General features: G+C 47.3%; 1 protein-coding gene across 1 annotated transcript in view; it reads right to left on the bottom strand.

Annotated features, from left to right (window-relative positions):
* The window catches only part of szt2 (SZT2 subunit of KICSTOR complex), a 151,593-nt gene that overhangs the window by 90,863 nt on the left and 45,487 nt on the right, over positions 1 to 15,243 (bottom strand). The window contains exons 40-47 of the mRNA XM_079267210.1: positions 13,816 to 13,890; positions 13,022 to 13,160; positions 10,740 to 10,866; positions 10,479 to 10,599; positions 10,235 to 10,387; positions 8,974 to 9,076; positions 6,330 to 6,444; positions 4,259 to 4,346 (exon numbers count right to left, since the gene is read on the bottom strand). Of these exons, the coding sequence (XP_079123336.1) occupies positions 4,259 to 4,346; positions 6,330 to 6,444; positions 8,974 to 9,076; positions 10,235 to 10,387; positions 10,479 to 10,599; positions 10,740 to 10,866; positions 13,022 to 13,160; positions 13,816 to 13,890 (921 nt within the window). The remainder of the gene's footprint in view (positions 1 to 4,258; positions 4,347 to 6,329; positions 6,445 to 8,973; positions 9,077 to 10,234; positions 10,388 to 10,478; positions 10,600 to 10,739; positions 10,867 to 13,021; positions 13,161 to 13,815; positions 13,891 to 15,243) is intronic.

Below are 15,243 nucleotides of genomic sequence, written 5' to 3'. Positions count from 1 at the left end.
GACTTATAATGATTATAATCATATATTATTTCTTCAGGAGCTTTGCGATACGGATGTAAATTCACGAGTTACATGTCTGTGGAACGTCACGTTTCCTCCTCTTGGTTCATTTGTAACAAGTCAGTGAAGGACCACAGACCATAGCAAGCTAAAGCTGATCCTATTCACCTTTGAACCCTGTGTTTGTGGGGCCTTCATTGTGTTGTTGGCCTCATGGCCTGACAACGTCCTACAATCTTAAGAACTCCAGCCATGGCATATGATTGGTATTTTAATCTATCATTCGTGAAACATAAGGCTTTTTGGAAGGCCGATGTAATCTCGGCATTTATCTCAAAACACAAGCACGCATAACTGAAATGACTCGGACAGAAACATCTAAATCGGTACTCACTTCCCTACTTTGCACTGCCTTTTATTTCCCCCCAAAAGATGTCTAGAGTAGCAGTTGACAAATGCCTCACTCACTGAAAAACCAAGAGCAGAAGAGAACGTTAGCAAAACTGTCTCCAACTCTGGCTCCGCCATGGTGCCGTCGGTGCAGTGGAGCAGCATCAGTCCCCGGCTCAAACCACCGAGGAGCGCCGCTTCGGGCATGCATTTGCGTTGACTGCCATCCAGCTGCAAAATGCCTCGTCCCATAACACCACGAGCAACACGATTAGCCCAAAGGCATTGAGGGAGTTATTGAGAACTGCTTTGCCATTCATGCGTGATCCGCCCTGGCTCTTCTTTCTCCCTCCTCTCTGGCCTTAGAGAGCAATGTGTGTTCACAAATGATCCACAGATGGAGGGTGACCGTATAAATACCACTGTGAAATGTTAATTTGTGAATTAATCACATGCAGAGCTACGCTAAGTATGGAAGTATTTCATCTCATGACTTCCGTATTTGATTTACAGTAAGGAACTGCCAACACCCCAATTTCTGTCTCAGGGATTTATGAGCAGAGTGATTTTCAGCCATGCAAGCGTCTGTGAGACAGAAATGTTTATTGCAAAGCAAACTGTACGATGGATACTCATGGTCCTCCTTGCACAACATACTAAGATACAAGTGGGACCAATAAGGAGGCAGATCAGATCAGGGGAATTCACAATGACATCGTTAGCTTGCTAATGTTTAGTATAGTTGCGTTTAGCATGTTCACCAGCGGAGCATGGGTTTCTCTTCACATACAATATTCCCCAAATTGACCTTTGGCAAAGCAACTCATAATACCGACCAGTTGTCAAATACATAATAGCAAATCTTCGGTATTTCAGACTGACAAGCAAAGTAATGATGGCAGTTGTCAACATGTTACGGTGGAATGAATCTCAATATCTTAAAAGAGGCGGATTAGCTCAGTGTGTTTACGTCAGTCCTTGCAGACTGAGTGTTTCTCAAACGCATCCAAAATGACAGTTGGGTCGGCGGTTCGATCCTTGGCTGCTACGTGTCCTGTGCCGAAGTATCCCTGAGCGAGACACTGAACCCCTAACTGCTCCCTGGGCGCTTCTCAGCTGCCCACTGCTCCCAATAAGCTAGGGATGGGTTAAATGCAGAGGACACATTTCATATATGTGTAAATGTATATGACAATAAAACTTAAACTTCTACACACACTTTAGACAACATACAGTTGGGACTCAACTAGCTTTGATTTGTGACTAAAAAAGCTCTGTATTCTTCTAATGCTGGACCTGAGACCAGCCTCTGATCACAGTATTCTTACTGATTAAGTTTTGTGGAAAGGTTTTGTATAGAGTGCCACATGGCTCAATTTTGGGTCCACTGCTTTCAGTCTCAGTTATCACCTGACCTGGAATTGTATTATTGCAGGCACAAGGCCACTTGGTCTTTGGTGTCGTCAATTATTTTCAGGGCACGAAGGCTAAATGCTATGGCAGCAACGCAATCACATAAAACAATGATAAAACAGAGGGGGGTGTATCCCCTCAACCGGCGAAGGAGTCACTCGCTCTATGGCTTCATCACAAACAGACTATGGTGTGTATTTTTTGGGAATCTTTTGAAATGTGCTGCGGCTCATGTGGTGGAATCACCAGCATTGTCTAGATTGGCTGCGATCAGCTCTGGCGGTGGAATTCAGGGGTAACATTTGTGTCAACCTACAACCATAACTAGAAAATGCATTTCCTGCTGAAAATGCGTTGGAATGCTGAAAGCTGAAATGAATCTCAAAAACATTGCTGAAAATAGATATCCAATTTAAAAAAAATTGCAAAAAGCTGAATAATCCAAAAAGATTACAAATATGAAGTTATATCACCCCTCTCCTGAAAGAGCTGAACATTTTGATATTCGAACGGTTTCTGTAGCTTAAAAGAATTCCAGCAGTAGTGATATTTGTTGTAGTAGTAGTAGAAGTATTATTCGCAGTATAAGTATGAGTAGCATTTGAATAAGTACTAGTTGTAGCAGTAGTGATATTTGTAGTAGCAGAAGTTGTCGTCGAAGTATTTGTAATTAGAAGAAGTAGTAGAAGTAGTAGTATCAGCAGTCGTACTAATATCTGTAGTAGTATTAGTACTGGTAGTAGCAGGAATAGCAGTATTAGCAGTTGTGGTATCCGTAATAATAGTAGTGCTAGTGGTAGTAATAGCAGTAGTGGTAGTAATAATATTTATGGTAGCAGTAATAGCAGTAGCAGTAGTAGTAATAGTAGCAACAGCAAAAGTTGTAGTAGTAGTGGTAATACTAGAAATATTAGCAGTAGTAGTAGTTGTCGCAGTATTAGTAAGAGCATTCATTATTTCAACAAAAAAGCCTAATTTTGAGCGAAACGTTTAAATACAGTTAATCCATGAGGCTTTTATTTTGAAAGGGTGGTGCTGCGTGGGGGAGAGGAGACAATCATAATGTCTGACACACATAAACAGAGGTTATTAAATGCCTGGCTTCATCACAAGCATTTCAATTAGAATTCACTCTTTGGGGCTTTTATTTTGAAATGGGGTGTGTGTGTGTGTGGGGGGGGTCCTCTAAAAGTCTTTGTGAGAGAGAAGAAAGAATTTGTGAGAGAGAGAGAAGAAAGAATTTGTGAGAGAGAGAGAAGAAAGAATTTGTGAGAGAGAGAGAAGAAAGAATTTGTGAGAGAGAGAGAGAGAGAGAGAGAGAGAGAGAGAGAGAGAGAGAGAGAGAGAGAGGCTCTGATATCTCTGGCAAACTCTCATTTGGAGATTGTCCGATGTTTTATCTTTTACAGCTTACATGACTGTTGTCCTGCTCTGCCATGTCTTTCCTCACCTCTCCCTCTTGTGTCGCGGTGTGTGTAAATGGCACTCGAATCAGGAAACTTATCAGAATACTCATGTCTGATTGGCCGAGATGCAACACGTAACAGCTGCAACAAATCATGTGTGTGCGGCTTTTATTTTAAAATGGGATGGGTGTGTGTGTGTGTGTGTGTGGAGGGGGGGGGGGGGGGGAGACCTCTAAAGATCCCTAAGACCTGAATGACTGTATGAGAGACACAGAGAGATAGAGGGAGAGGAGTGTGTGTGCGCGTGTGTCTGTGAGTCTGTGTGTTTATCAACATCACTAATTGGCTCAATCGCAAACACCTGTGTGCCTGAAGCCATTTGAAAATATTCTCCATAGAGATCCCATTGAAAATAAAAAGCTTAATAATTCAAAAAGTTTAAAGGTTAGAAATATGAAAAGTCATAGCACCCCTCTGGTGAAAGAGCTGAACATTTTAATAGTTGAACGGTTTCTGTAGCTTAAAAAATGAAGGAGGAGAAGCGATGCGACGGAAGAAATAGAAGAAGTTGAATAACGATTCGAAGAACAATAGTTGGAATGCTTAACAGCATTCCAACAATAAAGAAACAGGATAACAATAGTTGGAATGCTTAACAGCATTCCAACAATAAAGAAACAGGATAACAATAGTTGGAATGCTTAACAGCATTCCAACAAATAGTCCGGCTTTCCGGGGATGTACCGGCTGAATAAATCAAACCCACCACTGGTTAAGCTTACTGGTAAGCAACATTTACCTTTATGTTGCTCAATTAAAATTTCTGAATCTCAGCAAAAGACGCTGGTGTCTAAAAGGCGTATTGACAGGAGAGAGGCAGAGGAGAAGAGATCGACATCAGCTGGGACAGTGCAGGTGGGGCATGGAGGTCAGTGTGGCTGCATGGCATACGCTTTCAGAGGCGAGGGTTTCCACTAAAGTTAGGCTGCTATGTCAATGACACTGAACTCTATAGTTCTATATGGTTGATGACATTTCCCAGCTCTTACCTGCGTTTCCCACTCCATGCACCTGCAGCAGGATGTGTTTGTCTACTTGTCCAACTGGCCGCGAGCCGTCCAGAGAAGACCTGGAGCCCTGAGGACAGAGACACCGATGATGTCAACAGTGTGGCACCAGCACTCTGACAACAGCACTAACCCGGATTGACGAGGATTACACCGACTGACCTTTGACAAACCGCTTTCAGTTACGACCTTTCAGTGTAGCTTCACCTCTGTGCAGGGACTTGGTCAAGTCATGAAAGACAAGTCACAGTCAAGACTCGAGTCATGAAAGACGAGTCACAGTCAAGTCTCGAGTCATGAAAGACAAGTCACAGTCAAGACTCGAGTCATGAAAGACAAGTCACAGTCAAGACTCGAGTCATGAAAGACAAGTCACAGTCAAGACTCGAGTCATGAAAGACAAGTCACAGTCAAGACTCGAGTCATGAAAGACAAGTCACAGTCAAGACTCGAGTCATGAAAGACAAGTCAAAGTCAAGACTCGAGTCATTAAAGACAAGTCACAGTCAAGACTCGAGTCATTAAAGACAAGTCACAGTCAAGACTCGAGTCATTAAAGACAAGTCACAGTCAAGTCTCGAGTCACTAAAGACAAGCCATAGTCAAGTCTCAAGTCATTAAAGACGAGTCATAGTCAAGACCCGAGTCAGTCAAGACCCGAGTCATAGTCAAGACTCGAGTCATAGTCAAGACTCGAGTCATAGTCAAGACTCGAGTCATAGTCAAGACTCGAGTCATAGTCAAGTCTCGAGTCATGAAAGACAAGTCAGTCAAGTCTTGAGTCATGAAAGACAAGTCAGTCAAGTCTCGAGTCATGAAAGACAAGTCATAGTCAAGTCTCGAGTCATTAAAGACAAGTCAGTCAAGTCTCGAGTCATGAAAGACAAGTCAGTCAAGTCTCGAGTCATGAAAGACAAGTCAGTCAAGTCTCGAGTCATGAAAGACAAGTCATAGTCAAGACTCGAGTCATTAAAGACAAGTCAGTCAAGTCTCGAGTAATGAAAGACAAGTCAGTCAAGTCTCGAGTCATGAAAGACAAGTCAGTCAAGTCTCGAGTCATGAAAGACAAGTCATAGTCAAGACTCGAGTCATTAAAGACAAGTCATAGTCAAGACTCGAGTCATTAAAGACAAGTCATAGCCAAGACTCGAGTCATTAAAGACAAGTCATAGCCAAGACTCGAGTCATTAAAGACAAGTCATAGTCAAGACTCGAGTTATTAAAGACAAGTCATAGCCAAGACTCGAGTCATTAAAGACAAGTCATAGTCAAGTCTCAAGTCATTAAAGACAAGTCATAGTCAAGACTCGAGTCATTAAAGACAAGTCAGTCAAGACTCGAGTCATTAAAGACAAGTCAGTCAAGACTCGAGTCATGAAAGACAAGTCAGTCAAGTCTCGAGTCATGAAAGACAAGTCAGTCAAGTCTCGAGTCATGAAAGACAAGTCATAGTCAAGACTCGAGTCATGAAAGACAAGTCAGTCAAGACTCGAGTCATGAAAGACAAGTCAGTCAAGTCTCGAGTCATGAAAGACAAGTCATAGTCAAGACTCGAGTCATGAAAGACAAGTCAGTCAAGACTCGAGTCATGAAAGACAAGTCAGTCAAGACTCGAGTCATGAAAGACAAGTCAGTCAAGTCTCGAGTCATGAAAGACAAGTCATAGTCAAGACTCGAGTCATGAAAGACAAGTCAGTCAAGACTCGAGTCATTAAAGACAAGTCATAGTCCAGACTCGGGTCATTAAAAAACGAGTTAAAGTCAAATCGCAATTCTTTGGAGACGAGTCAAAATCAGGTTTCAACTTCGTTATTGAATTTGAATGGATTCTTTTTCCGGTTGTATTCTTGTGCCATGATATCCGAGGTGTCTCAGCTTTTTGTGTTCAAGTCTCAAGTCAAATAGAGCCTTCATGCAGTCAAGTCTCAAATAAGTCATGTCTCATAGCAGACGAGTCCAAGTTAAGTCACCAGTCCTCACTTTGTGAACTGACAGTAACCATAACCAGAGGACATGACTGTTTGTCGTGCGTGTGGTGCATTTGTTGACTTACCATAAGTTCCTCAGAAAACAAGGGCTCTTGACTCCTAGCGAGCCCAATGGAGCGGCTCATGTGGAGGTTTCCATCCACGTCGGAGTATTTCCCTGTTAGCGATGTTTCACAGAGTCTGGAAAGATAAACACAAGCCACAGGTATCTGTTAAAGCAGTGGTCCCCAACCACCGGGCCGCGGACCGGTACCGGGCCGCACAGAAAGATTATTATATGATATTATTTCTGTTTCATTGATTATCAGAGTCTGAAAGAAGTTTTATTTTGAAAAATGACCGGATTCTCTCGCAATCTCATCCACCTGAGCCTCTTGACATGTCAAGACGCTCGTCTCGGTCACGTGATACGTTACCTCAACAATGAAGCCCACAAACTAGCGAAAATGAGTAAAACACTTTTGGAGCGCTTCTTTGCAAAGGTGAAGAGGCCACCAAGGAGACAGAAGAAGAGCTTCATTTAACAGACAATATCAGGAGTAATTCTGACGCTGCAAGCCCTCTCTGCAGAACATGTGTCGACAGGACGATCAGCTGCTGGAGGTTGTAAATGACGGTGGCCTTAAAAGTATGCTTGAGACAACAACTCTGCTGGTGTTTGATTGAAATCAAGGCTGAATATCCTGAGATCACCACTAAAGCACTGAACACCCTGCTTCCATTTCACACATCCTCTCTGTGAAGCAGGATGTTCTGCAGTGACAGCAATCAAAACTAAAGGAGTAGATAAACTACAGACTGGACATCAGGAACAGACTTCGGGTGTCATTGTCTCCGGTTACCCCAGATGGACCGTCTCGTTGCACAGAAACAAGCTCAGGGCTCCACTGATTCAGCGTTATAGTGAGTTGTATTTATTTATGCATTTTATATTTGTTTTCATGACGATCGTATCATTTTATGTCATCGTGTTTTTCTGCCACACCTTGAAGGCTGGTCCGTGAACATATTGTCTGACATGAAACCGGTCCCTGGTGCAAGAAAGGTTGAGGACCTCTGTGTTAAAGGATGTCTCTGTGACAATACGCTAGTATAAGGATACATAAGGATCCTTATAATACGTTTGGAACAATTCCATCCTCGGCCATATCTATCAAATGTCACCCACTGACTAAGCCATCCTCAAACCTCTCATCTTCCTGTCCCTCTCCAGTGTTTTCTATCTTTTCTAATAGTGAGACGTTTTCAAATAACGCACTAATGTTTAAAAAGATGTGTTGGAAAGTCGGAACGGCAAAAAAGTAAATTACAGCAACAGAACACTAAAGATGACGATATCTTAAAAGACAAAGGCAGCATGACCCAAAAACAACGTGTCATGCTTGCTCAAGTAAAATGGTCAAATTGTGACACAGACCAGGTTGATATGGGCTTTCATTGCTGCCGTGTACGATGAATAACCCTGGAGCTGTAACACACTGCAGGGTGCATTGTGATAGCACCACTCACTGCCAACGAACAGCTTGAATGTTTGACGACAAGCCACAGAGGCCACAGAGGGACACAGCCAGTCTGAAGGGAACACAAGCAGCGTTTCACACTGACAACAATACAATAGTGTGTTTCCATATATTATGTGCAATGTAACTTTGTATCACTGATACTCTCAATATCATGACTTTTGTATGTTCGTGTACATTAGGCACTGGTGTTGGTGTTTCCTATTGTTACTAATCTTCTGTTGTGACTTACTTTTTCTGTTCCACTTGTATCTTTTACTATATTTAGCTCACTCTCATCGCTCTCTATATTCCTACTTTTACACTTAATAATTATTGTTACTCTATTGTTCATTTATCTTCATATTTTTCCTCCATTGTTTCTTCTTATTCTTCTGTTGTAATATTTGATCAAACAAACAAGATTCGTATCTCTAATTGAATGAAAGTTGAGAAAGTGCCCTGAAGAAGAAGACGAATGGGAGGATTTGGAAGTGTGTCCTAGAACATTATACTGAGTGTGATTTTGAAACAGGTCCTTCTATTAGAGTTAATGATTGCTGCCCATGTCATTTTGTGATGACCGTGATGTGTGCTGCAGCTTGAGTGACTTCTGTTGTCGGCTCATCAGCACTAAGGGTCCAGTATGAAGGAGAATAACTGAAACAACCAGCAGCTTACTGAGGCTGTGGAACAGCTGATGTCGCTTTGAGAAACAGCCCCGTCATACGTCACTGGTCCATCATGAACGTGGTGGACAATGCCCCATGATCAACTGTGTTCCATCTTCACAGCTGCATGTTCTTAGGACACGTCCCATCGTCACTCTCTCCTCTGCTCACTCCCGTGATGGATCACTTTCATTCTTGCAGAATGATTTGTGAACTGTGTGAGGAGACAGAAGTGTTCCCTCCAACCTCACAGTTAACAATGTGATGTGGAAGCTGCACCATCTGGCCCGGGGGCATCCACCAACGACATTTACTCGCAGGGCCGTGTTTGACGGCGGTTCAGTTTCCTCTCTCCCATATTGCTGCTCTAAGAACATCTGTGGGGGGGTTCTTCCCCTTCCACTGTGCTGATGAAAAATGTTCCCACAAAAAGCTCTGTTGCTGCGTTGCAACAGCAAATGTGAGCCAAAGTGAAGACAGACTGAAAGCCAGCGAGGAAGTGATGAAGCCGAGACTGAATAGGGATGGGAAAGCCTAACCTGAGGTAGTAGACTGATTTGGTTGTACGCTCCTGGTAGACAAACATGTTCTTCCTGTTGACCACGCAGAAGGAGTTGAGCACGGAGCGCAGGGCCTGCATCGCTGCGACAGGGAGACACAACACAGACGCTCAGATTCAGCTCAATCAACCTCTTTGAGAGGAGGGTCATCGCTGTGTTAAAACAGAACACTGAGGAGAGCTTTGTTCATGGGAGAACAAGACGCTAATCTGCACAGTCCCCCGACCAGCTCCCTGCTGAGGCGCTATTCCTGTACAATGCATTTTACATGTCGTGTCGTTTTCTGATGAATTCCTGCAGAGGATAAGGATCGTGGGAGGGACTGTGTCATTGGTATTACTAAAACAGAGACAGTGTTCAAATGGAACGCTTCCAGTTACAAAATGACGATTCATTTCTGAACATGCATAAATGGGAGAATAAAGCTTGGAGTGATAAATGAACATTTACTTGGGTTTAAATTAATCTCTGTCAGTCGTTTCTTTTAATCTACAATTTACAGTTTTTGATTGGCAAAGTCAGCCCATGGATGTATGACAACTGGATATTGTGTCATCCAATTGTGCCCAGTGGCCACCTGTGGTATTGCAGCAGAAATAATACCCTTTTGGCCCAAAAAGCATTTTCCCCATAGAGCACCATTGTAAAAGAGACTTCTGTAAACCTGTCGACAACAGGGTCAATCGTGACTCTTTCTATTACGATCCATGATGATTTTATATGTGGTCAACGTTTCTCGAGGAAAGCGATTTAAAGATGCCAGCGGGAGAAACACTGCTGCGCATACTCAGTAGGCTGCATAAGCAGGAAGTACACCCAGACAACTTCCTTTGGTTTGGTGAGCAGCTCTGATTGGACTGAACAGACATCTCTAAATGAAGGGGCCAGCACCATAAACTTCTCTGAATAAATGCTGCCAGGTTTTCACCTCGACTTGTTTTTCTCAAATGGTTTATTTCCCATGAATATATAATTACAACTACGACTCAAAAGCAGGGCAAGAAATACGTGTTTGTAATTGACCTGGTGTGACTGAAAAGAGAAGAGCAGATTCCTCCCAGGCTCCGCTCACTTCAACATTTCATCTTAAACAATGTGTCGAGTCATCTTCAGCCATTCTACAAAGTGAACACACTAACTGCTACACTAACACCTCTGGTGTTCTAATACTTTAAACAGATTTGCTGTGTCGCTGCGGCAGTCAACCCACACACGGGAACATGTTCAGGTCTGCACTCACCCCTGGACACCCCCATGTTGGGTCCCATCTTGAGGCGCGGGTGAATGTGGATGATTGTGCTCCACACCACGTCGCAGGCAAAATGTCCAGGGATGAACTGCATGGTGGCTGCCAGGTAGTCTCTGGCCTGGTAGCTCTCCTCCGTGTTGTAGTCTGTGACATCAGGGTAAGATATGACAAAATATATACAATAAAGGGTCTGTTTGCCCCAAAAGACTTACAGTATGGCTGTGTTGTGACTCACCGTCGGAGGTGTTGAGCCGCTGCCTGTAGAGAGACTCGTTCTTCCAGATGTCTTCCTCGCTCTCAGCCACCAGCAGAGAGTTACACACATGGCTGTCATGTAAATCCTGCAGCAGCATGCGCTACACAAACAAAACACACAATCCTGTATCATTTGTATTTAATCACATGCATATTGTGTTGCTTCTATCCTTAAGCTCCTTTAATTTATGACAGAGAATACTTCATTTCAGCCTGTGGTGCAGCGTGCAGCAGCAGCTACCTGGTTGACTGTTCTGCAGATTTCGCCGATCCTCCTGACCACCATCTGATGTAGGTGTAAGTATTCAGGCAGCTCCTCGTCCTTCTCCAGCTCCTCAGCACTGGCCTCTTTGCCGGCTGTGAAGCACCTGCAACAGACGTGTACGGGATTCAGAGAGCGGCCTGCATCGAGCGTGTGACAATCCGTCCACAGAACCGTGCCGCGTTTAAATGAAGCGATGCTCTCAGCGAGGAGAAGACACTTTCCTCTGAGAGTGAATGACTTCACCATTTTACAAAATGTTCAAACAGAAATGGCTGATGAGGTCTCAGAGAGTATCATAGCAGATGAATGCAGGGTGAACATTTCGTTTTTTATATTTACTCAGGAAATGTGGCTCCGCCCGCTCGGCAGCTTCTTGACGGGTGCCGAACGAGTGCCGCTCGCTTGCCACTGACTGACGCGTGCCTGACTGACGCCCGCCCGCCTGACGCCCGCCTGACGCCTGACTGACTGACGCCCGCCTGACTGACGCCCGCCTGACTGACGCCCGCCTGACTGACGCCCGCCTGACTGACGCCCGCCTGACTGACGCCCGCCCGCCTGACGCCCGCCTGACGCCTGACTGACTGACGCCCGCCTGACTGACGCCCGCCTGACTGACGCCCGCCCGCCTGACGCCCGCCTGACGCCTGACTGACTGACGCCCGCCTGACTGACGCCCGCCTGACTGACGCCCGCCTGACTGACGCCCGCCTGACTGACGCCCGCCTGACGCCCGCCTGACTGACGCCCGCCTGACTGACGCCCGCTTGACTGACGCCCGCCCGCCTGACGCCCGCCTGACGCCCGCCTGACGCCCGCCTGACGCCTGACTGACTGACGCCCGCCTGACTGACGCCTGACTGACTCCCGCCCGACTGACACCCGCCCGCCTGACTGACGCCTGACTCTCGCCCGACTGACTCTCGCCCGACTGACTCTCGCCCGCCTGACTGACGCCCGCCTGACTGACGCCCGACTGACGCCCGTCCGCCTGACTGACGCCCGTCCGCCTGACTGACTCCCGCCCGACTGACTCCCGCCCGACTGACTGACGCCCGCCTGACTGACGCCCGCGTGACTGACGCCCGCGTGACTGACGCCCGCGTGACTGACGCCCGCGTGACTGACGCCCGCGTGACTGACGCCCGCGTGACTGACGCCCGCGTGACTGACGCCCGCGTGACTGACGCCCGCGTGACTGACGCCCGCGTGACTGACGCCCGACTGACTGACGCCCGACTGACTGACGCCCGACTGACTGACGCCTGACTGACTGACGCCTGACTGACTCCCGCCCGACTAACACCCGCCCGCCTGACTGACGCCTGACTCTCGCCCGACTGACTCTCGCCCAACTGACTCTCGCCCGACTGACTCTCGCCCGACTGACTCTCGCCCGACTGACGCCCGCCCGCCTGACTGACGCCCGCCTGACTGACGCCCGACTGACTGACGCCCGACTGACTGACGCCCGCGTAACTGACGCCCGCGTGACTGACGCCCGCGTGACTGACGCCCGCGTGACTGACGCCCGACTGACTCCCGCCCGCCCGACTGACGCCCGCCCGCCCGACTGACGCCCGCCCGCCTGACGCCCGCCCGACGCCTGACTGACTGACGCCTGACTGACTCCCGCCCGACTGACGCCCGCCCGCCCGACTGACGCCCGCCCGCCTGACGCCCGCCCGACGCCTGACTGACTGACGCCTGACTGACTCCCGCCTGACTGACGCCTGACTGACTCCCGCCCGACTGACGCCCGCCCGCGTAACTGACGCCCGCGTGACTGACGCCCGCGTGACTGACGCCCGCGTGACTGACGCCCGACTGACTCCCGCCCGCCCGACTGACGCCCGCCCGCCCGACTGACGCCCGCCCGCCTGACGCCCGCCCGACGCCTGACTGACTGACGCCTGACTGACTCCCGCCCGACTGACGCCCGCCCGCCCGACTGACGCCCGCCCGCCTGACGCCCGCCCGACGCCTGACTGACTGACGCCTGACTGACTCCCGCCTGACTGACGCCTGACTGACTCCCGCCCGACTGACGCCCGCCCGCGTGACTGACGCCCGCCTGACTGACGCCCGCCTGACTGACGCCCGACTGACGCCCGCCCGCCCGACGCCCACCCGCCCGCCCGACGCCTGACTGACTGACGCCTGACTGACTGACGCCTGACTGACTCCCGCCCTCTATGGGTCGCACCAGAAAGCCACACAATTTGCACTGTTGAATCATGGTCTGAGGATCGTCTGACCTGGAATGGGAGTAGACCTTCACTCTGTCCTGGTGGAGCTTAACAATGAGCCAGAAGTCGGGCACCAGAGGCGACTGACACTGCTGTTCATCCAGGGTGGGGCTCTCACACTCAGAGTCACTGCTGCCGCCATCATAACCTTCAAACACACAGAGGCAGAGTTATGGCGTCATCATTTATCTTCATCAGTGAAGTCTGTAAGCCTTGGTGAGAGACACTCATACACAGAAGCACCAGTGTCAAACAGCTGTTCAGTCTGTCACACTGTGTGCACTTGTATTGTAGCATCAAGCATTAACATCAGTGGTGCTTCACAAGGTTCACGGTTGGATCTCTTCAGAAGTCACTTTACCAGGAGCTATTTCTGCCTCTGATTCAGAACATGTAATGACGTGGGGTGTCCACAAGATGGAGCTGTTTATCCAGGTGAAGTTTAATATATAATGGAACCGTGTTCAAGATGAGCTGGTAAGTTCAAGATGCAAAGCAGTTTTGAAATGTAGACAAATGTATTGTAAAAAACTAACTACTTAGCTATAAAGCTGACGTTTAAGGCAGAAGACACTCCGTTGGTAAAGCTCGACTACATGGCAGCCTTCTGGCTACATGCTCTTACACTGGGGAATGAACTCCAATCTCAAGTGTGGAGAAGGTGGAAGGTAGGTAACCTTCATACTGTGGCTCTGTATTTTGTAGTTTTTTGTAAATGCAAAACGAACAAGCCGGTGAGAGATGACCACCTCATTCTTCACACTGATGGTGACGGTCAGACATCCTCCGTCTCGGTTACTTACCCTGCATGTCTGAGTCCAGGCTGCCCTGGCTGGAGACCACACTCTGGACTCGACTCGGCCTGAGTCTGCCACAGCCTGAGGAGAGAGTCGAGAGTCACGAAACACAGCACGGAGATGAGCTCCGTTATATCACACAGCCTCAGAGGACGGCTGTAGATGGAGAGGACACTGGAGACAAAAGACAACCCTGTCGTCTCTTGTTTTTGAGACGGCTAACGTGATAGAGCTGGGCCATATCACCTGACGATCAGTTGTCACATTAGCCTCTGTCATGACGAATGGATGATATCTTCAATCATTAAATAAAATAGGAACAGATTATCAGCCAGCAATCTGATCACGTCAATAAGAAACAGAGCGACCCTTTCTCATACTGGCTACCAGCATCTCCATCCCATGCACTCCAATGACTGAAAACAGAGAAGCACGAACACGCCCCAGACAGAATCAAGAGCATCAATGTCTGACTGACAGCAAGCACTCTGTAGATGGGCTGCAGCACCCTGACATACAGATGTCCATCAGCATTAAAGAGACTAACTCGTACTAGTGACCAGTACACGCAGACAAGCCATGACTCAGTTCACAGTGATAAGAAACAGAGAAGAGTACAACCCATCACAGAATACTGAGCGGAACCAGAGGCGGTAAACCTCACACGACAATGAATCAATTCATCATGTTACAAATATAGAAAAACATTTACTTTACTTGTAGCATTTGATGAGGTCATGACCACACAGGTACCTGACGTTAGTAACGCCTGGTGCTGACTGATGAACAGACGCAATTCATTGGAGGCTGATAGCAACTTAGGCCACGGTTACACTTGTTAATGTGACTTTTGTGATGGAATGCACCAGATCAGAACTCGGCTGTGTCCACATGTGTGTGTTTACACTTCAACGTGAGCTGCCTGGTCAGACGGTGAGCAAGCCATGACTCAGTTCAAGAGGAGAAACACGTTTCCTCTGCTGTCGTTCCTGTTTACTCATCCTCCTGGAGTACAAGCAGACTTGTTTTATCCAAGAATAGCTGCTAACAGAGCTTATAACTTACAGCTTTAACTTCCGATATATTCTTCACAATAAAAGTCCCTCGTTATTTTGTAATTTAAAAGCTTTTGTTTTGAAGTCAAATCAGGAAAAGCTGGCGTTTCATCAGCACTAATTAACAGGACTTTCTTCCCTTTGCTCTTCTCAGGAGATGAACTGTAGGGAAAAGGAACCTTTGTGAGATAAATTCTCCGGGTTGTTCCCACATGCTGTCCACGTGATCTCACCCAGATCAGAGCTCAATGTGAGGAAGGACACCTCAGGATGTGGTCCTGATCGGATGACCAAAGACAAGACAGGTGGAAGCGAGCCATGCTTTAGTCATGCACTCAGGTGTTTGTGCGTAGGTCTGAGGTGTAGAGGTTTGCAGCGT

This window comes from Melanostigma gelatinosum (genome assembly GCF_949748355.1).
Source record: "Melanostigma gelatinosum genome assembly, chromosome: 4".
Taxonomy (NCBI): Eukaryota; Metazoa; Chordata; class Actinopteri; order Perciformes; family Zoarcidae; genus Melanostigma; species Melanostigma gelatinosum.
Note: the sequence above shows the minus strand (reverse complement) of the source record. Positions and strands in the feature narration are given on the sequence as shown.